The 23,159-nt window shown below is 36.9% G+C and overlaps 1 protein-coding gene across 2 annotated transcripts in view; it reads right to left on the bottom strand.

Annotated features, from left to right (window-relative positions):
* Positions 1 to 4,560: 4,560 nt before the first annotated feature.
* Positions 4,561 to 23,159, bottom strand: part of TRIM24 (tripartite motif containing 24) — a 128,667-nt gene continuing 110,068 nt past the window's right edge. For both annotated transcript variants that reach the window (XM_078438867.2, XM_078438868.2), the window contains exons 11-19: positions 17,835 to 18,008; positions 15,266 to 15,401; positions 13,424 to 13,496; positions 12,169 to 12,337; positions 9,541 to 9,869; positions 8,088 to 8,220; positions 6,774 to 6,848; positions 5,977 to 6,126; positions 4,561 to 5,490 (exon numbers count right to left, since the gene is read on the bottom strand). In XM_078438867.2, coding sequence (XP_078294993.1) covers positions 5,281 to 5,490; positions 5,977 to 6,126; positions 6,774 to 6,848; positions 8,088 to 8,220; positions 9,541 to 9,869; positions 12,169 to 12,337; positions 13,424 to 13,496; positions 15,266 to 15,401; positions 17,835 to 18,008 — 1,449 coding nt within the window. In that variant the 3' untranslated portion in view covers positions 4,561 to 5,280. The remainder of the gene's footprint in view (positions 5,491 to 5,976; positions 6,127 to 6,773; positions 6,849 to 8,087; positions 8,221 to 9,540; positions 9,870 to 12,168; positions 12,338 to 13,423; positions 13,497 to 15,265; positions 15,402 to 17,834; positions 18,009 to 23,159) is intronic.

Here is a 23,159-nt window from a genome sequence, read left to right as displayed (position 1 = left end):
CTGCAATCTCTGTACAAAGAATATTTTACTTGATGCGATACGATAGGGGTTGAATTTGTTTGAACCTAATAGTTGTTGTTGTTTTTTAAAGATTTTAAGTAATCTCAACACCCAACATGGGGCTCAAACTCACAGCCTCGAGATCAAGAGTCTGCTGCATGCTCCACGGACTAAGCCAGCCAGGTGCCTGAACCTAATAGTTTTACATATAGAAGAGAATGTGATTTGAGTCTCTTTAAGCATAGTCTACAATGGCAAAAAATCATTCCGTAACATGAATGCCAAAACCTTTAGACTTTCTGTACGTTGGGCTTTCTTAACATACACCCTCCTCATCAATAAATCCCTAAAATCAATTGGATTAGAGAACCAGCATTATTGTCAAAACATGGTGCCGCTTCTTGTTGCCATTCTTCCTCTTTGCTCTTTAAGAACACTTGATTTTCTTTGGAAAAATGCCACTTCTCAGGTCCACACATTCCCATTCCGAGGGTGAGAAGCGCTTAACCCTGATTGATCTGTATATTCTATTCCCTCCCCGTAAACAATAGCTGTGCTTTAATCATCAATAATGTAAAGATTCCTGGGGCACCTGGGTGACTCAGTTGGTTGAGCGTCTGAATTCACCTCAGGTCATGGTCTCACGGTGAGTTCGAGCCCCACATTGGGCTCTGTGCTGACAGCTCAGGGCCTGGAGCCAACTTCGGATTCTGTGTCTCCCTCTCTCTTTCTGCTCCTCCCCTGCTCACACTCTGTCTCTCTCTCAAAAATAAATAAAGATTAAAAAAAATAAATAAATAATGGAAAGATTCCTGACTGGATTTTCTGGCTCACTTGTCTTAGGTTTAAAAGGCACTAGAGAGCATGGGTAAGGAATTCACTCCAGTATCCTGATAAATGGCAGAGTACATTAAAGTTGCCTGTTTTCCACATCACATTTGAAAATATGGGAAAGACAATTTTACAGAATGTTTAACTTGTAATTTTTAGGTAAGGGCTTTTTTTTTAGGACTCAAATTAGGACTTAATTATTCTACTTAAAAACTCAAGAATCAGATAGAGGTTTATTCCTCTACCCCTACCAAAAAGTAAGTTCTATTTAATATCCAATAGTGAGTTTTAAAAACAGTTGTAATTTTAGAGACTCAAAACTTGTTTACAGGTGAAATTAACCTAGGTAAACTTTCAAAGTGACCCATCAAAGTCCCCACTCTGTCTTCCCTTCCTCTTCCAACAGGCTTTAGATAAGAATTTTTCATGGCATCTTTGGTTTTCCTACTTTGAGGGGAGTGAGAATCAGTGATTAAAGTTCCCATACCCTTCCTGTTTGTAAAATTACTTTTTGCTTATTTTTTAAGGCTGGTGAAATGCATGTGTCAGAATTTTTTAAAAAGTTGTCCTATTATTTATAGACTAGTGGCTTATCCCTACATGTATCAGTTTTTTTTTTTTTTTTTTAACGTTTATTTATTTTTGAGACAGAGAGAGACAGAGCATGAACAGGGGAGGGGCAGAGAGAGAGGGAGACACAGAATCTGAAACAGGCTCCAGGCTCTGAGCTGTCAGCACAGAGCCCCACGCGGGGCTCGAACTCACAGACCGTGAGATCATGACCTGAGCCAAAGTCGGACGCTTAACCGACCAAGCCACCCAGGCTCCCCTACATGTATCAGTTTTATAGAGGAACACACAAAGGTAGTAATGAAGCGAGACTCAAACTAGGTAAAATTCTACTGAATGACATAGTAATTTTTCTATTAAAATTCCTTGTGGTAAAACATTCACAGTAAAAATCCATCGAAGCTAATTTTTATTAAAAAATCAAAGCACCAGATGCCTCCCGCCCCAAATTAAAAAAAAAAAAGAAGACCAAACAACAACAAAGACTATTGCCTCAGATGTGCTTCACAAAAAGCAAATCTTTGTGAGGAAAGAAATCAGTGGTCTGATTGGCTAGCATTTTTCTCACTCAAGAACATGAACTACCACCATGTGAATTATGACTTACTAAATACACACCCAAGAGGAAAGGGAAATATATGTAAAAAGATATCAATTGTTAATTTACATGAGGTTATAAAATATTTTAAAAACTATGTACATGTTATTTAAAAGGAGGACCTCTGTAAGAAACTAGATGGTTGAACTCATTGTCATGTCCATAATAATACCAATCAGATCACTCAATTTCTCTCATTCATAACAGAAAATAAGCACATCTTCTATTTACATCTAAAAACATTTTGCTCATAGGTAGCAACTTTAGGGATTCACGTTAATTTATGGATCAGGTTTCACCAAAGGAGGAATTCTTCCTTTCAGTGTCTAACTAGTCTGTCCATGGAACCCAAATTTACAAGTTAAGCACTGTCACAACATAGGAATTTGAAATGCAAATTCATAAGTGGAGCAATCAGCTGAACTCACCCTTTTGATTGTGGAGCGAATCTTCCTGAAAGCATTGCTAAATTATACTGCATTTATATTATGGTGTAGGTGTAAAACATGGTGCCTATTCTTTAGCTTGGAAAAGCAAGTGAAACTACCAAGGGAAGAGGACATTTTCCTTTTAGCACATCCAGCATCCTACCCCTCCATCCAGAAAGGACAAGTGAGGCCTGTTAATTCAAAGGGCAAAATAACTGCATTGCCTGATGCTCATGTACAAATGTATTCTATATATGTTAGAATTGCCTTATGCCAAAAAGATCAGATGCTTGATGCATGGGAAAGCTCTTGATGAGCCGGACTTCGGTAAATCCCAGCTCCCACAAGATTTGTTCATTCACAAGCCTTGGCCAAAGGTGTGGTCATGTGATCACATTAGAGGGTCTTGTAGCTAAGACACTGGGCACTGGTTCTAAATTCAGAGGGAAATCACCTGGAGTTTTTGATCAGAGGTAAACACTGTAGTGTTTTAAGTTTAGGTCAAGGCTGCTTGAATCACACTGAACTTTTGGGAGATGTCTCTCTAAATGAGCACAGTTATTTAGGCTCACCTTATACCTTACTTCTATTAGAATTTCAGGACTATTTTGCTGGGATCCACCTGGGCACACAGGCACTTGTTAATTTAAGGTCACAGAACTTTAATCGTAAAGAGCATTACAAAAAGGCTGTTTGGAGAGACAAACACCTAGTTTTAATGTAATTTATATTATGTATGACTACAGGAAAGATGGTTCTTAATTGCCTTTCAATCAGCAAAAAAAATGGTAAAGGTGAATACTGTTTTTAAAAGATTAGTATGACTGAATGTAACAGTGCAAGTTTTGGGCACATTAGTAGAAATTCTAGCTCAGATGCTAGAATTTAAGAAATTATATATATTTTTTCCCTTAAGAGCTACTTCTCTTTGTGATCCTCCTCAAAATTTGTCTGTATTGCTCTGTTTTACCTCAGGAAACAAGTATGGAAGAACAAACAGTCAAGAACAGTATTCTAAGTGCCAACAATAAACTTATTTGCAAAACCTCCAGAGTTGCTGTGCTAAAAATGCTGGAGAAAAAAAAAAAAAAACAACAAAAAAAACACAGCAAAAAACCAGACAATTAAAAGGTATATGCACTGTTACCAAAATTTGTTCAGCCTTTAGAGAATAAATGTCAAATGCATTTTCACAACAATACAACAACTATTCTGAAACACACATTTGGAGAAGTGATTAAGACTTTGTAAGTAACATATTATGGACAAGACCTATCTTGAGAAGCTAATGTAACTAAATTATTTTCTCATATTTTATCTTTAGCAACACGTGAAAACCCAATGAATTAGCCACAGAATATTTTCAAATTGTCCATTTTAAGAAGTATTGCCTTGTGGAAAAAGCAAGTCCTCTAGGTCCAATCCGTGGGAGATGATACCATTCACAGCCTAAGATTCTTTCAGTTCAGCTATATTTTTATTCTGTCAGCCCAAAGAGAAAGATTTCCTCAATTAATGTTTTATAAAGGTTACTTTGAAAAAATTCATGTGTAAATATTTTGTCAAAGGTTAGAAGAGAAATACTGTGCCATTTGCCAGTCTATCTTAACTTAGTTTCCTTCTTTGACGCTGAACAAGCAAAAGGAATAAATGGATTATCAGTTCAACTAGTCAGGTCTGGCCCATTAGGAATATGCTTGCTCTCAGAAGATTAGTCTTCTGTATCTCTATCAGGAGAATGAAAATGAAATTCAGAATGAAGTCAGACATAAGATTCAATTTGAGGTTCTGACTTTTTAAAAATAGGAAATATAAGCTTCAGAAAACATTACGTTTTCCTTATAGTTCCCTCGAACTGCCCGCTCCTAAATTCCACAACACATTTTATTCCAAATTATAAAGATGAAAACCACCAAACTAGTCCCTTTCGGCGGAACTTCTATTTAATGCTCAATAGGGTATACGTTGAAAAAGCCTCACATCAAATATGGCGCACACTGCGGTATTTCATGTCCAGGGTAGTTCCACTAACAGCCGTACTGCTAACAACGAGTCTTGTTATAAAAGGATCACCTGCACAGTTAAAAAGCAAACAACAAACTACACAGAGACACACAGCAAACCAAACACGTGTACACTTACTTCCTCAGTGGAAGAAGTTATATTTAGAAATGTACGAAAAATGGCTTTGAACACCTGCTATACCAAACACTTCTACAGACAAGAAAAAAAAACAAAACAAAAATCAAACATTTGTTTTCCTGCTTTTTCTTTAATACAGTTGCCATCTTACATTATATACTGTTAGGTGCCTTCTTAATAGCATCTAATCTACTTTTTCGTTGCACCAGTCAGCATCCTAGGATAGAACTCTTATTACCACTCATGTTCACAGAGTACTGTTCGTAAGTACTAATTCATGGTTGGGCCATAATTAATGGATAGTGGTATTTTCTAAAAATGGATTAACGCACACATCCAAACCACATTAAATTTCCACTTAAGAGTTCATACATAGTCTATTTCCTTTCTATAGTTGCTATCACTCCAAATTATAGTTTTGAAATCCAAGAAGTGGGAAGAACGTCTTTTTGTTGTTGATGCTTCTTTCTTCTTTCTTCTTTCCTTCCTTGCTCCCTCACTTTCATTCCTTTCCTTCTTTTTCTTTCTTTCTTAATAAGAAGATTAAAAGAAATGGTTTATTAGGGAAATCAAAATCTAGTAAACATCAAAAACTTACAGATCAGAGTGGTCACAAACTCATTTTGTAATGATGTTAAAATTACTGACAAAATGTTTTTTAAAAACAAAAACAAAAAAATCTAAAAACCAGCACACGCCAATGGTGTTGCTTTATTTAAGCAACTGGCGTTCCTCTATGCTTTTGAGGCGTTTCTTCCGGGGCTGTACAAAGTCATCATCTGAGTCATCACTAAATTTATTATCTTCTGATTCATTCCTGAATTCTAGTTTAGGAAACTTTTTTTCTGGATAAAGGTTCTTTAGAAGTTCTTCAAAATAGCTTTCAAGTTTTATACCAGCATTGGCTACTTCTGAATCAGGCTGTTGGATAAAAATAAAAACATGAATTAAAAACAAACATCAATATTTTAACAGTCAACAGTCAATAAAATAAGTAAATTTCTCACATTTTTGTTCCCTTTTAACTCAAGTTTTGGAAAAGTATTTATGCATCATCAATGATGTAAAGTAAAATAATAGCCTGGGGCTAGACAAAGTCTAGAGAAGGTCAGATAAGAAGTAAATAAAAGGCTTAGACTCATCTGGATTATTCTATAAGGGAGTGGTAACTACTTATTTTCTAAATTGTTTTCAAGTTGTCAGCTATAATTTGCATTTCCACTTACCATATAATAAACCTTGGATAGTAATGTGGATAAAGTTTTCCTAATTACCTTTCATTCTCTGACAAACTTGAACTTTCAGAAATTTATACTATCATTGGTAGATACTCATCTCTTTTGTTGATGAAGTGTTTGATTTAATATTACTTTCGCATTGCTATTGTTTTTTGTTTTTTCCTCTTACCTCATTGAATTCGGCACAGTTTTGAAAGATCAATCTAAAATCAGCTACAAAATCTTCTGGCTTTGTATACATGGAATAATCTTCTTGTAGTCTCTTCTTGATGGTTGACAAGTCCATTGGATTTTTAATTATTCTATAATAATCAGGCACCTTTCAAAATAAATGAGATGCTGTAATAAAAATGACTAAATTCTACCTGTCCTAAATTAATTCTACAAGCAGGAACCTTTTACAAGCAATAGTACATACACCCACACCCACGCATGCACATATCCCTTCCTGTCTTGTTAAAGTCTACTTAGTACTTGCAATCTGGGTCTGTATAAATCAAAATATGTACAAAGAATTTTGGGGGTCTTTATCTCAAATGAACAGTTTTTTCCCAACAGCTTAGGATATAGGACTAAGCCTCTTGAGAAACAACAGAAATCAGTCCGGAGGGGTGCCTGGCTGGGTCAGTTGGGAGAACATGCAACTCTTGATCTCAGGGTGATAAGTTCGAGCCCCATGTTGGGTGTAGAGATTACTTTAAAAAAATAAAATCTTAAAAAAAAAAATCATTCCAGAGAATAGTAGGTAAGATGTATGAGAAGAGAATATATGAGAAATGAATACAAGTTTTGGACCAGTTTGTGAACATTAAAGTGTATTCAAGATCAAAGCATTCTGTTTGTATTAATAAAACTATAAGATATGCATCAGATATAGGAAACTGACTATACATTCTCATAAATCAAGTTTCAAAAAAAAAAATCACCCTACTGTGTAAAAATGCACAAAATGATATTAATACTTACAGTTAGAGGAACTGGATCTTGAAAAGCCAGGCTCATTTCATGGCAATAAAGAAATAAAAGTAGGCGTTCACACTTCTAAGCAAAAAAATAAAATTAAAAAATGTAATAAAATAATGAAATCACAACTTATTTTTAACAACGTCATGGGTTTCAAAATACTAGAATAAAAATTAAAGCCAGATAAATACAGGAAAAACATTGATAGAATTTTCATCTCTTCAGTCATTTACTGAACTATATACTGTTTAATAGTTTGGGGTGTATGTGATATAGGAGAGTCCTTCTTACAATTATAGGAACAACAAGTGTCATGAGCAACCTATTTGAACCTCTTTAAAAATAAGTTTCCACTTAACTCTCCAAATTGTATATTGGATTATTATAATTATTTTACATTTTATTTTATATTATTTATTTATTTACTTATTTTTTTTTAATACAATTTGTTGTCAAATTGGCTAACATACAGTGTGTACAGTATGTTCTTGGTTTTGGGGGTAGATTCCCATGATTCATTGCTTACATACAACACTGTATATTGGATTATAATTAATAATCAACAAGAAGAGCATATGTATGTAATAGATCCAGAGGTGGAACCTTTCCTATGGCGTGTCCAGTCCCAAGGCTGCCTGTCTGAATGCAGAAGGTCCCATCGGCTAGTTTTCCCTGCGTAGGGGTTTATCCCAGTAAACACAGTGTCGTGCTGGTAGTGTGTGTTTGGGCCCCTTCTTGCACAGTAACTTTCATATTGATTGTTTTACTTAATAATTTAGCAAAGGAACTTCTTCAGCACTAAAGAAGTGTTGATGTAGTAGCTTTTAATGTTAATTACAGTTAACTATATTAGGTGGCTTTGAGTTATAAACCCAGTACCACTGGGTAAAAGAATGGAATTATTTCCAGAAAGAATACGAAAACCCGTCTGTGGTGCCAATTCTCAACACATTAGGAAGAAAACTTATCTATAGTAAAAATAAAACAAAACAAATTTACTGAAGGTACACTAAATTTAAAACTCTGGACCACATAGAGGATACATGTTTTACCTTGTTCAAGTACAGTCTTTTAAGCTTCTAAAAAAATGTATAGACAGTACTGTGATTTTTTTTTTCATTTTAACCAGGAAAAGTCATAGGTTGTATCACTTAAGATTCTTACGCTCTTGTGAAAAAACTAAAGAAAAAAGAGGTCAGCATAAAATTTTGAATATACACTTCTTTGACGAAAGGCACACCTGCATTACAATAAGCCATCTAAACAAAAAAACTGTTTAGCTAACAGTCTAGGTTAGAAATGTTTAAAAAAACTTACCCTTTTATCTATTGGTGTTAATTTAACAAGGCCTTCACTTTTCTTTTTCTCTGAGTTGTGACTGGGAGCATCACAATCATATTCAACTTCTGGTTTAGATAAGTCCCGGCAGAAAGTACAAATCCACTCTCCACTGTTGGGGGATAGAGTATTTCTGAATTCCTTTTCTTTTTTTTTAAAGTTTATTTTTATTTATTTTGAGAGAGATATAGAGAGCAAGCAGGGGAGGGACAGAGAGAGAGGGAGAAAATACCAAGCAAGCTTTGTGCTATCAATGCAGAGCCTGATGCAGGGCTTGAACTCAGGAACTATGAGGTCATGACCTGAGCCAAAATCAAGAGTCAGATGCTTAACTGACTGAGCCACCCGGGAGCCCCAGGAATTTCTCAATTCTTAATGCATCATTTCTCCCATCACCATCTCACTTTCCCACATCCTCCATACCATCTATGATACAGATTTATTTATTTGGCATGAATTTTTATCACTGAGAATTTACTGCATATCTACTATGTACACAGCACCATGCTGAGAGAGCTTAAGAGCAGAAATATAATACAAGGGCCTAAGTGGTAAATGTTAGGCAAGGAGGCATGAAACACTTACATGAAAGAAACACTTAAAAAAATAAACACACACATTAATTTATGGCTGATGTGAGGCACAACTGTTATTTTCCCCAAAATGATTCATGGAAAAGAAATGTTCTTGGTACCATTCTTGCAACTTTATTATTTAAAAAAATTTTTTTAATGTTTACTTTTGAGAGAGAGAGAGAGACAACGAGAGAGCAAGCGAGAGCAAAAGAGAGCAAGAGAGAGTGAGTGACCAGGGGAGGAGCAGAGAGGGAGGGAGACACAGACTCTGAAGCAGGCTCCAGGCTCTGAGCTGTCAGCACAGAGCCCAACGAGGGACTCGAACCCACGAACTGTGAGATCATGCATGACCTGAGCCGAAGTGGGATGCTTAACCGACTGAGCCACCCAGGCACCCCCATTCTTTCAACTTTAAATGTGGAATTAAATTTTAAAAAGTACAGTGTTCCAAGAACTAAAGAGATCAACGCAGTGGCCGCTCTTCCCCATCATCATCAGCAGGAGCAGCATCTCAGAGTTGGTTGGAAAAGGTACTTGAGATATTTATAAATGATACAGCTCAATGCTTGGCAAAAACATGCAGTAACTGTGGCCATTGCTATGCGTAAGGATCACCGTTTTCTAGGGTAACCATCTGTAGTAATTCAAAGGACCGTTTTTTTTCCCTTCTTCTTTACAGAGTAGATTTTTGAGAGAAGCGCACGAAATGGGAAGCAGAGTATCAAAGCCCCTATGCTGAAGAATCCATTTGTGTGAAGTGGGTTTTCAGTGAAGTTTTTTACAAAGTTACAACGAGCATCAATTAATTATTATTTCTAGTGAAAGAATGTGGGAAAGGGAAGTAAGTACCATCTTACCTTGGAAAATTTGCCAAGGTGGGCACATGACAAGAAAGATGAAACACTTTGGGACACTTCTCACAGCACAGGAGCTCCCCTCCATTCTGACAAACTGCACACCAGTCCTCATTGGGGTCGTCCTCTTTCCTGGTCTCTCCGACATGAACAGGTGACTTCTGGGAGGCATCCGGCCACTCCGACTTTCCATTGGAGGAATTTTCCTGGTGAAGTCCAGGTTGATCTCCTGTGCTATCAGGAGCATCTGACCTTAGCACAGACTCCTCAGAGGTAGAGCTCTGACTACTATTTAAGAGCAGGGAGGTGAGTATGCTCCTTGGATAGTTGGTCTGCAATGGAAAGAAGTTAAGAGTATGTGTTTATTTCTCAAAATTGGCATTCTTCATTAGCACTGCTGCAATTCGGGACAGTAGACTGCTCTCTCATAGGCACCTGGTTACTTCAAAAGAGCCTGTGAATATGTATGAGAACAGAAGAGGTTTACTCTAATAGAGCCCCCAAAGGTAAAGAGGACCTGAATCTCTACCAAAAACTATCATCAAAATAGAAGATCAGCAGGGGTGCCTGAGCAGCTCGGTTGCTTAAGTGTCAGACTCAAGGTGTAGTTCATGAGATCAAGCCCCACGTTGGGCTCTGGGCTAACAGTGCAGATCCTGCTTGGGATTTTCTCTCTCCCTCTCTTTCTGCCCCTCCCCTGCTCTTTCTCTCTCTCTCAAAATAAATAAATATTAAAAATATTATATCCAGACTCAAAATATGTCTACTGTTGGTTTTTCATTCATAGAAAAGTATTGTGCTTTAAATTCTTATAATTAATTTCACTTCTGCAAGAGCTATTAATAACTTTAAGATGAATCTAAATTTTATGTTGGGGCCTGGGATGGTAAAATTTTTAATAACAAAATCTATGATTTCCTTTAAACTTTTAATATTTAAAGTAATAAATGCAAATTTAGTTAAAAGCATCATTACATAATCTCATTCCTCAGAGGCAATTATTTTTAAATTATTTAGCTTTTCTTTTGCTATTTATTTTTAAATAATTTGCTTGTATTGTAATTTCTCAGATTTTCAATTTTAAACATATTTTCAGTCTTAAACGTGGGTATGTATATTCTTTATGATGGAAGATTAGATTTTTCCTTCCTGCCTCTCTACCCACTCCTTACACACATACACACCACTCATGCCACTTTCTTAATGCTTTATGAAGTAAGTATGTATGTATGTATTTATTTGGTACCAGTATAACTTTATGGCCAACATCTATTCCAATTGGTCAGTATCATTGCTGCACTGGTTAAGTGTCCTGAAAAATCAATTTCTGGTTAAATTCATGTTCAGGTTATATCCTGATTATATCTAGTTTTTAGTTAAATTTGTATAATACAGGTGTTTGTTTATACCACTGTAAGTATAAATATTGTTCATCACATAACCACAGAATGTACTATGACTACACTACCTTTTTTTGTCTTTTTGTTTTTACTGTGATTCAATTCTTCCTTCCTTCCTTCCTTCCTTCGTTCCTCTCTCTCCCTCTCCCACCCTTTTCTTTCATCTGCTTACTTTTCTAAATACTATATCTCTAAGTCATTCTCACAGCCTCCAGTAGGGTTATAAAATGCTTCCCAATACTGCCGAACATTTTTTTTTTTTTGCTCTTACATATATCCCTACGGAGTCTCCCATCCTCCCTGCTACAGGATGCACCAGGGGAGCTGTTGTACTGGGAAGTACTCTTTGTCTCTCTTCTGGGATCTTATGCCTCCTTTCTTGGTTCATTCCATTTTTGATGAAGCATACTTTCAATTATCTTCTGGAGAATGAGTACATGAGAATTAAAATTTCTCAAACCTTGCATTTATGTCTAAAAATCTTTAATCTTTATGCATGATTGAGAATCTGCCTGGGTGTAGAGTTCTGGCTATGAAATACTTTTGCTCACAATTTTGGTATTTCTCTTTTGTTTCAGATTCAAACATCCATTTTGAGGACTCACTGCCATTATGTCTGATCCTTTGCATAAGGTGTTTTTTCCATCTAGAAGCTTCTAGAATCCTGGTATCCTGAAATTGATGATAATACGAGTCCTGGTTTCATTTAATGTTCTGTTATTTGGGCCCTTTCAATTCAGATGTGCATGCTTTTCAGTTACAGTAAATTTCCTTGTTTTTTGTTTTTTGTGTTTTTTTTTGCCAATTACCTTCCATGTGTTTTACTCAAATGCCCAACCCCAAATGCCCCTGATTTTTCGAACTCTTCTCCCTATTTTCCATCCATCTTTTTCTTTTAATTTACTGAGAGAGGTCCTCAAACTTTTCAACCTTTAAGTTGACTATTTCCCTGTTTTTAAACATAACATTTTTTTAAAGTTGATTTATTTATTTTGAGAGAGCATGAGTGGGGGAGGGGCAGAGACAGAGAATCCCAACCAGTCGCCAGGCTCAGCACAGAGCCCAACATGGGGCTCAATCCCACGAACCATGAGATTATGAGTGAGCCAAAACCAAGGGTCAGACGCTTAAGTGACTGAACCACCCAGGCGCCCCTCAACATAACATTTTTAACCTCCTATCTGCTAGTTACAAGTTTCTTTCATCCTATCCCCCAAATTGATATAATTACATTTTGAGGCCTAGATTCTTCATCGGATTCTTGTTTCACTATGACCACAGGAAAATCATAATTTTCAGGCGGTCCACTGTTTTCCTGTTTTATTCGGATTGGCTCCAACATGACCACCGGGACTTTGTGTGTGGAATCAGCTCCTGCTGGTTTGCTGGAAGAGCCAGAGCTGTAAGAGAGAGAGAGAGAAAAAACAAAAACATCAAAGAATGCTACCTGAAGTGTCTCAAAACAAAGCATAGCGATAGCTTTTAGAAGTAATTCTGTATAACTTCACAGCAACGGTCACTATGTTCCATTATCACAATCCATGATAAATGACAGTGAGATGCAACCGCTGCCTGCACACAGATGCCTGCACACAGCTTCCTGTATAAAAAAACCTTTTACATACTAACCTATGTCATTAGTCGCACTATACTTCTGGAAAGATATTTGAAAAGATTTAAATAAAACCCGACTCATAAGAAAACAGACTTGAATACTCTGAGGCTCTTCAATTGGGCAGTCAGATTTTAATATCTTAGAACTATCTTTCCCACTTCCTTCTCTAGTCAGTGACAAAGAGCACGCTGGGCCCACATTAACGATTTACTGTCACAAAGTGTGAAGACAATTAACTAGAGATATAAACTGTTGGTGTTTGGCTATTTTAAAAAATGTACTGGGACAAAAACCCTTTACAGATACCCACAATGTTCTCATGGGATTAAAGGCAACATTTTTCTCTTGAGAGAATGTATCTTCCATATGATTAGCAAATAAGAACTGGGTTCACTAGGAGAAATCTGTAAGCATAAATAGATGAGCAAAGCAGTAAGCTGGGAGAGAATTTCAACAACTATGAATTTATTTATTTTAAAGCAGACCTAATGTTTGGGCATTAAAAAAGTCAGAGAACATTGAAGTTAGTATAAAGTTATTGTTTCTTTTCCCCCTAAGTTTGTATTTGTACATATCCTATATAGTGCAGTCTGTTATACCTACTTCGTTTCAATTTCTTCCTTGCTATTAGGCTCAAGACAAACATATCATCCCCCCCAATTTTTGTATCTCTAAAGACACAATTATACTTTATTTACTTAACCCATTAATTAGTTTGTTAAATTATAACAATCATTGAAATTTTAATTTAAAAGTTAAAAATAAAGGAAGTCGTTCAAGATGTATTGAGTACCAAGAGCATGTTGAGCCCTGGCAAGATAAATCTAATCAGAGATTTTATACACTAGAGGATAAGGTTAAGTCAGTTTACCTTCCTCGGCTCCCAACACTGGAGGCACTAGGTGAACGTATTGGTGGGTGAACACTAGTCATAGTAACAGGTCCTGGAGAAGAGGAAATCATTCACGTTCATAACATGAGTTAATGATTATGTGTGTCATTTCCTACTGAATATGCTCACTTAGCACTGGAACAAAATGGAATTATATAAAACAATAACCAGTTGTTGGACTCCCAGCCAAGTCTAACCCGGTTAGACTAGCGGAATTAAACCTCAGTACTCCTGGCATTTTGGGCCAGATAATTCTTTGTAGGGGATCTCCGTGCACTGTGGATATTTAGCAGTATCTCTGGCCTCTACTAGTTATTAGATGCCAGTAGTATCTCTCCACATTTCCCACCCAGGGGTGTGACGATCAAAAATGTCTCCAGGGCCGCCTGGGTGGCTCAGGTGGTTAAGCATCTGACTTTGGCTCAGGTCATGATCTCATGGTTCATGAGTTGGAGCCCCACATAGGATTTTCTACTGTCAGCACGGAGCCCACTTTGGATCCTCTGTCCCCCTCTCTGCCCCTCCTCCACTTGTTCTCTCTCTCTCCCCCTCTCTCTCAAAAACAAAAAACAAAAAACAAAAACAAACAAAACAAACCTTAAAAAAAAAAAAAAAAGTCTCCAAACAGAGTCAAATGTAAAGCAGGGCAAAATCTCAGTGAGGACGCTAGTACTAGTGAAAGCTACAGACGACAACGAAAAGCAGTAGGTGCTGATGTAAAAGCAGTCCAAGACAGAAAGCCACACAGAGACCAATCAATGGAGACACCAAAACAACTATTCTACTAGGCAACGCATTAAGATACTTTGTCCAATGCCTAGCATACATTCAGTTATGCGTAAATGTTAGTCTTAGTAATATTGCCAAAATGGTATCCAGAAATGTTCTGTCAAGTTATACTCCCGCCAGCTATGTATCAGAGTACTTCTCTTATCACATTCTTAGCAATGAGTATTTTCACTATTTAAGTCTTTGCTAATTTAACAGTTAGAAATTATATCTTATTTTGATATTTATAATGACTACTAGTGACATTGAAACCCCCCAAGTTACTGGCTATTTGTATTTCCTCTTTAGGGAATTATCTAGTCAAGTCCTTTGGCAATTCTGAGTATTTTCCTTAATCATTTATACAAACTTGTTATATAATTAAACAGTTTCTATGCCATATTTGTCAACAGTGTTCTTCCATTTTGTTTGTATGTGTTTTAAATAAGCATCTCCTTTTAAACTGTGTAACTGTCTTATGTTTGTGTGACTGGTGAACCTTCAGAAATTCTCCTCTCTCCATATTTTGTTCTAAGGCACCTATTTTGCCAACCTCTGTGAGTAGTATTAGGTAGTATTAGGTGAACAGGATTAGGGAGAGTGCTTCTCTCTTAAAGGAAATGAGTAGGTATGTTAAAAATTCTTAAACATCAATTACACGCGCGCACACACACACACACACACACACACACACACACACACACCCCACCAAAGAAGAGACTGACACTGATAAATTTTGACCCTAGGCAACTTACATCCAAAAAGATACCATATCACAGGAAAACTTATCAAAAAGAGTAAGTATAATACTAATTTCCCCCTAGGAATGCTCTAATGCCTATAAGTTTTGTTGAAATTAAAAAGGTACAGAGGTTTAAACTTTGCTTCCCACCTTGAAAGTAGACTAAATTTAAACAGTGCCCAAAACTCAGACTCATTTTAATCATCCGAGAAAAGGGTGGAGGGCAGAGGTGAGGGATGAGGGTAATTACTAGTTAAAAAAAAAAAAAAAAAAAGGGAAAACACCCCAAAGTCAAAGGAAGCTCACTTTACCTGCAAGGCCTGGAGATGGCACGGATGAGTTTGGTGACTGGACGGTTCTGTTTGAGGGCGGTCTTGGCTGGCCATGATCTATACTGGTATCTTTCCTCACAATATTGTCCAGCATAATAGTACTTGAACAGTCAATCTTATAAGAAACGAAATTATTTCACCAAATCCCGACTTTGCAAGTTAAAAGCTACTTTAAATTTAAAAGAAAACTTTAATAGTTTAATTCCTATCAAGTAATGAAGTATATAAATATCATATTTAAGAAGTTCTGATGTATATTTTCCCTATAAACAATCTTGAAAAAAGCTTTTATTCATCTTAATGGTCCATCTTAGTAAATATACTGAAGACATACTATTTCAGAAGCTATGAGGAAAGAGAAAGGAGTATCATGTATCATTCACACCCTTAAAAACTCAAACAAAAAAATATATAACTTATTTAAAAATAACAAAAAGTACCCCCCCCCCCAAAAAAAAATAGCACAGTTTTACATTTTTGCAAGTTTCTTTAGTGTCTGGCTTAATTAAGAGCCAAAAGGATTCTTTTATGTGCATAAGAACATAAGCACATTGTGATGTGTGGTTCTGAAGAATATGAAGAAAATCTGGCCTTACACAGGAAGGACCTTGTGTAGTATCCTCTGAAAGGGTGGTCACTGATTCACACTGCTGAGAACTCGTCTCTGGTATGCACTACGTAGATGAAATAAGCCCACACATAGCATATTTCTAGAACACTAATCTCACCTAAGTACATTACTATTATTTCATAGGGGAACATGGGTCCTTTAAAGATTCTTGCTTTAATGTAACAGGTATACAGGTAACACTTCTTTTCCAACTGATCACTCAGCTAAAATAATGCTACACTTCTACTAAATAAGACTTTAATTCTTTATTTTTAATGTAATTTATTGTCAAATTGGCTTATATACAACACCCAGTGCTCATCCCAACCAGTGCTCTCCTCAATGCCCATCACCCATTTTCCCTCCCATGCCGTAACCCCTGTCCACCCTCAGTTTGTTCTCTGTATTTAAGAGTCTCTTGTGGTTTGCCTCCATCCCCCTCTGTTTCTATTTTCTCCCTCCCTTCTCCCATGGTCTTCTGTTAAGTGCCAAGTAGTATTCCATGGTATATATAAACCACATCTTCTTTATGGAAAGACCTTAATTCTTTAGATGCAAATACTTTTCATGCTTAAATAGACCATTTATTTCTCGAAAATGTCTTTGTGATTAAAGTCAAGTTCAATTCTCTAACATAGTTCCAGCCTTTCTGAACTAGGATTCTATAAGAGACTTAATTCCTACTGTCCTAGGGCACAGACTGTTTATGATGAATCTACTTTTCCTTCTCCATCTAGAATGGTGCTACTTATGAACCATCTTTGGGGGGACTGAGAAAACGGTCACTCAAATCAGCTTCTTTATTCTATGGTTCAGCTGAAGAATTTCAGTTGAGCAAGGCTGGTAGACAAAGGTTCACCTGTATCTGAGGACTTCAGAGAAAAGGCCAGAAGGACGATTTGTGCTTTCTGTGGGTCCTCTTCAGGGGAGGGGGAAAGTACACAGGGTCATTTATGTTTAATAACCTTTTGGCAATACCTTGGCCAATACTTTTCAGAGTGTAAAATGTACTGGAATGTGAGTGGATCTATTGAATCTTAACGTAAGGAAAGTTATTTACACTGTGAGTTAATCCTAAAAGCTAAAGTAAAATTATAGGAATGAGACAAAATTAGTTTTCCCATATATTACCTATGAATGAAAAATACATGTCCTTTACCCATTTAAAGTATATGCAATTATTTAAAAAAATGAAATAACTCTGGTAAGGTTAATGATGCAACTAAATAATTGATCTCAGTAACCTGAAAAACCAACTAAATAATGAAAATAAAAAATTTATTTTACCATCTGACCAGATGTTTCTTAAAAGTTTTAATGTTTGTGTCACAATTCTATAACCTTGTAGGATAAGGAAAGGTAAAACAAATATCAACTTATATGGAGATCTATCTATAGGATATTTTACTTTCTGCCTTTGGAAAAGATTTTTTAGAAAGTCATATTGGTAAAGTTAGTGAGTAAATGTATTTAATTTAAATATAAAATAAACCAGAGCTAATCTTGCACTGGCCAGTATAATCTGGGAGAAAATGTTTTCATTTCCATTGTTAAACTTGTCTCTATCTCTTCTGATGTTTTAAATCCCAGCCTCCCCAGCCCGCCGTATCCTTATTCTAATACAGCACATTCCAACATTCACCTTTCCAGTACCTCTTTCCCAGGTCCTTACTTCCCAGCTTTCCCAGCTTAGATTCCAGAGTCCATCACTATAATCATTAATTTATAACATGTTTAACATCAGTGCCATGAAAGATGTCCTCTATATACGTTTAAGGGCTTATCTTTTTATTTTTCCTGCTGTTTTATTTCTAAAGAAGAAAAATAATTTCTAAAACCCAACACACAACCTATCATCTGACTAACTCAAGCCTTTTACCAGGTAAATTCACTTGAAATTTTCGAAACATTCTTAGTATAAATGTTATGTATACTTACATCTGGAAGAGAAGGAAGATTATAAGAGCCTCCCACTGGTGAGCTCAAATCAATCATAGGTGAGCCGAAAGCCTTTGCATCATATCCTGCTGCACTCGTAATGGTAGGACTAGAAGGAGTAGAGGATGTGCTGCTGGCGGTTGATGGGGCAGCCTGCCCGCTGCTGATCTGCCACTGTAGTAGCAACAAAGGAGGAAGGGGGTCTATTAGCAGGCCAAAGCATAACATGTCCTACTAATCTCTGTTCCTTTGTTACAAAACAAAGTAGAAGACACATTCTGCTATCTGAATTCAACTATAATTTGAATGGAAAGCAAGGAGGGACAGGTATGTATAATTTTCATTAATCCTGTCCAAAAATAAAAAATAAAAAGCAGATATATATCTATATATCTATATCTATATCTATATCTATATCTATATCTATATCTATATCTATATCTATATCTATATCTATATCTATCTAACCAGAAAACAGTTGGCATGTATCAGAAAACCACAACATCCAATCCTGAAAAGCTAACACATAGGGGGTGGGCGGGAACATAAGCACATAGCAACTTCAAGGTAAAGATGGAGGGCTAAAAAGATATATTTTCTTCTGTCCCCACCTGAGACACTTGAAACTAAATAACAGTTTGCACATATTGCAGAACCCCTAAGAGCTTGGAAATTAAAAGCATGAGAGGTAAAGCTGGGGCTGAAAACAGGATGATCTGCTGAGAGTTTGTTTGAGAAGCACTGAGGCTCATGTTCCTTTCCCACTTTACTGTAGTTACCCCAAGATAATACAGACTTCCTGCATTTCCACAGATGAAGGCTGGGAGTTTATTCTCTAAAATAGAGAAAACTATGTTTTTGGATTGAAGGGCACCAGGTTCACCTGAAGGCAGAGACGTACTGCCCTGAAAATGAAGATTATGAAGCCACACTGACACTGAATGCTGAGCTTCCCTCCCCCACCCCCAACTCTGCCACTGGCCCCCACCAATCTGCTTACCCAAGCTGGCTTCAAGGTGCAGCCAGGCCCTGAATTTTAGGCAGACGACAGAAAGACGCTTTGGGAACTGGACCAGTCTAAGAAGTACAACTTAAAGATTGTGATACTAAGAATTCTCCCAATAAATCTACCTCGTAGCCTTAAAACTAGAGTGAAACCTCAAACATCAAACATTAGCTCTAGACCCAGGCTTGCGGGATTTTTTTTTTAACACTCATTTCTTATATACGAATAGGTAATTAAACATAAACAACTGAGGAAACTCTTATCATTTATGTTAAAGGCTGAGATAAACACACTAAGATAATACCAAAATACTAGGAATGAGAAGAGATGAACCATGCTGCTCTCCACAATTTACCTCAAAGCCTATGAAAAAATAAGACTTGACTGATATATGGAAGAATAAATGGCTACATGATTAGTAAGTGAGAAGGCAAATGGAACAATTAGTCCCCAACACAACTCTTGAAGCTGTTGTGTTTGAAAATTTTTGTAATAAAATATAGGGGAAAAGGAAAGCAACTGAGGTATCTCAGGACTATACAAGGGGGAAAATATCCCCAAATACAACAATATATGGACTACATTATACAGAGTGATAGTGTGACAGGCATTCCAATTTTGAAAAATCTAATTTGTATTCCTCACTGAAAACACTGTATAAAGAAACCTGTGAATGTCATCTTTACCACCTACCTACCCCTCACGTCCATCCATCTCTCCCTGTGCCCTCTGCCAACTTCCCTCCTCCAGAATAATCATAGTTATGGACGATGTATATCTTTCCAGGGTTTATTTTTTTAAAAAACCCCTCCCCACCCCCCACCCCCCACACAACCAGAAAAATGAGATAATACCCTACAAAAATTCTATGTTTTTTTTCCATATAACATCATCTATAGATTACTGCATTTTCTCAATTGCGGAACATATTCCCCTGTGCAAGTGTACTATAATTTGTTAATTTAATCTGTTGATTAAATTTATTATCTATATTATCTCCTAGTTTATTCATTTATTCATTCATGTTTAGATTTCTGACCAGGAAACATTTTAAATATATATATTTTTAACGTTTATTTTTGAGACAGAGACAGAATGTGAGCGGGGTAGGGGCAGAGAGACACACACAGAATTTGAAGCAGGCTCCAGGCTCTGAGCTGTCAGTACAGAGCCCTATGTGGGGCTCGAACTCACAAGCAAGGAGATCATGCCCCCGAGGCGAAGTCAGAAGCTCAACCAATTGAGACACCCAGGCGCCTGGGACCAGGAAACATTTTTTTTTTCCAATATATGAAATTTATTGTCAAATTGGTTTCCATACAACACCCAGTGCTCATCCCAAAAGGTGCCCTCCTCAATACCCATCACCCACCCTCTCCTCCCTCCCACCGCCCATCAACCCTCAGTTTGTTCTCAGTTTTTAAGAGTCTCTTATGCCTTTGGCTCCCTCCCTCTCTAACCTCTTTTTTTTTTCCTTCCCCTCCCCCATGGGTTTCTGTTAAGTTTCTCAGGATCCATATAAGAGTGAAAACATATGGTACCTGTCTTTCTCTGTATGGCTTATTTCACATAGCATAACACTCTCCAGTTCCATCCACGTTGCTACAAAGAGCCATATTTCATTCTTTCTCATTGCCACATAGTATTCCATTGTGTATATAAACCACATCTTCTTTATCCATTCGTCAGTTGATGGACATTTAGGTTCTTTCCATAATTTGGCTATTGTTGAGAGTGCTGCTATAAACATTGGGGTACAAGTGCCCCTATGCATCAGTACTCCTGTATCCCTTGGGTAAATTCCTAGCAGTGCTCCTGCTGGGTCATAGGGTAGGTCTATTTTTAATTTTTTGAGGAACCTCCACACTGTTTTCCAGAGCAGCTGCACCAGTTTGCATTCCCACCAGCAGTGCAAGAGGGTTCCTGTTTCTCCACATCCTCTCCAGCATCTATAGTCTCCTGATTTGTTCATTTTGGCCACTCTGACTGGCGTGAGATCTGAGTGTGGTTTTGATTTGTATTTCCCTGATGAGGAGCGACGTTGAGCATCTTTTCATGTGCCTGTTGGCCATCCGGATGTCTTCTTTAGAGAAGTGTCTATTCATGTTTTCTGCCCATTTCTTCATGGATTGTTTTTTGGGTGTGGAGTTTGGCGAGCTCTTTATAGATTTTGGATACTAGCCCTTTGTATGATATGTCATTTGCAAATACCTTTTCCCATTCTGTTGGTTGCCTTTTAGTTTTGGTGACTGTTTCCTTTGCTGTGCAGAAGCTTTTTATCTTCATAAGGTCCCAGTGGTTCATTTTTGCTTTTAATTCCCTTGCCTTTGGGGATGTGTCAAGTAAGAAATTGCTACGGCTGAGGTCAGAGAGGTCTTTTCCTGCTTTCTCCTCTAGGGTTTTGATGGTTTCCTGTCTCACATTCAGGTCCTTTATCCATTTTGAGTTTATTTTTGTGAATGGTGTGAGAAAGTGGTCTAGTTTCAACCTTCTGCATGTTGCTGTCCAGTTCTCCCAGAACCATTTGTTAAAGAGACTGTCTTTTTTCCATTGGATGTTCTTTCCTGCTTTGTCAAAGATTAGTTGGCCACACGTTTGTGGCTCTAGTTCTGGGGTTTCTATTCTATTCCATTGGTCTATGTGTCTGTTTTTGTGCCAATAACATGCTGTCTTGATGATTACAGCTTTGTAGTAGAGGCTAAAGTCTGGGATTGTGATGCCTCCTGCTTTGGTCTTCTTCAAAATTACTTTGGCTATTCGGGGCCTTTAGTGTTCCACATGCATTTTAGGATTGCTTGTTCTAGCTTTGAGAAGAATGCTGGTGCAATTTTGATTGATATTGCAGTGAATATGTAGATAGCTTTGGGTAGTATTGACATTTTGACAATATTTATTCTTCCAACCCATGAGCATGGAATGTTTTTCCATTTCTTTATGTCTTCTTCAACTTCCTTCATAAGCTTTCTATAGTTTTCAGCATACAGATCTTTTACATCTTTGGTCAGATTTATTCCTAGGTATTTTATGCTTCTTGGTGCAATTGTGAATGGGATCAGTTTCTTTATTTGTCTTTCTGTTGCTTCATTATTAGTGTATAAGAATGCAACTGATTTCTGTACATTGATTTTGTATCCTGCGACTTTGCTGAATTCATGTATCAGTTCTAGCAGACTTTTGGTGGAGTCTATCGGGTTTTCCATGTATAATATCATGTCATCTGCAAAAAGTGAAAGCTTGACTTCCTCTTTGCCAATTTTGATGCCTTTGATTTCCTTTTGTTGTCTGATTGCTGATGCTAGAACTTCCAACACTATGTTAAACAACAGCGGTGAGAGTGGACATCCCTGTCGTGTTCCTGATCTTAGGGAAAAAGCTCTCAGTTTTTCCCCATTGAGGATGATGTTAGCTGTGGGCTTTTCATAAATGGCTTTTATGATGTTTAAGTATGTTCCTTCTATCCCGACTTTCTCGAGGGTTTTTATTAAAAAGGATGCTGAATTTTGTCAAAGGCCTTTTCTGCATCGATTGACAGGATCATATGGTTCTTTTCTTTTCTTTTCTTTTATTAATGTGATGTATCATGTTGATTGATTTGTGAATGTTGAACCAGCCCTGCATCCCAGGGATGAATCCCGCTTGATCATGGTGAATAATTTTTTTTATATGCTGTTGAATTCGATTTGCTAGTATCTTGTTGAGAATTTTTGCATCCATATTCATCAGGGATATTGGCCTGTAGTTCTTTTTTACTGGGTCTCTGTCTGGTTTAGGAATCAAAGTAATACTGGCTTCATTGAATGAGTCTGGAAGTTTTCCTTCCCTTTCTATTTTTTGGAATGGCTTGAGAAGGATAGGTATTATCTCTGCTTTAAACGTCTGGTAGAACTCCCCTGGGAAGCCATCTGGTCCTGGACTCTTATTTGTTGGGAGATTTTTGATAACTGATTCAATTTCCTCGCTGCTTATAGGTCTGTTCAAGCTTTCTATTTCCTCCTGATTGAGTTTTGGAAGTGTGTGGTTGTTTAGGAATTTGTCCATTTCTTCCAAGTTTTCCAGTTTGTTGGCATATAATTTATCATAGTATTCCCTGATAATTGCTTGTATTTCTGAGGGATTGGTTGTAATAATTCCATTTTCATTCATGATTTTATCTATTTGGGTCATCTCTCTTTTGTTTTTGAGAAGCCTGGCTGGGGGTTTATCAATTTTGTTTGTATTTTCAAAAAACCAACTCTTGGTTTCATTGATCTGCTCTACTGTTTTTTTTTTTGTTTTTTTTTTTTTTTTTTTTTTTTAGATCCTATATTGTTTATTTCTGC

The sequence above is a fragment of the Panthera onca genome, chromosome A2 (genome assembly GCF_046562875.1).
Source record: "Panthera onca isolate mPanOnc1 chromosome A2, mPanOnc1 haplotype 2, whole genome shotgun sequence".
In the NCBI taxonomy this organism is placed as follows: domain Eukaryota; kingdom Metazoa; phylum Chordata; class Mammalia; order Carnivora; family Felidae; genus Panthera; species Panthera onca.
The sequence above is the reverse complement of the archived record's forward strand: the minus strand, read 5'-3'. Positions and strand labels throughout refer to the sequence as shown.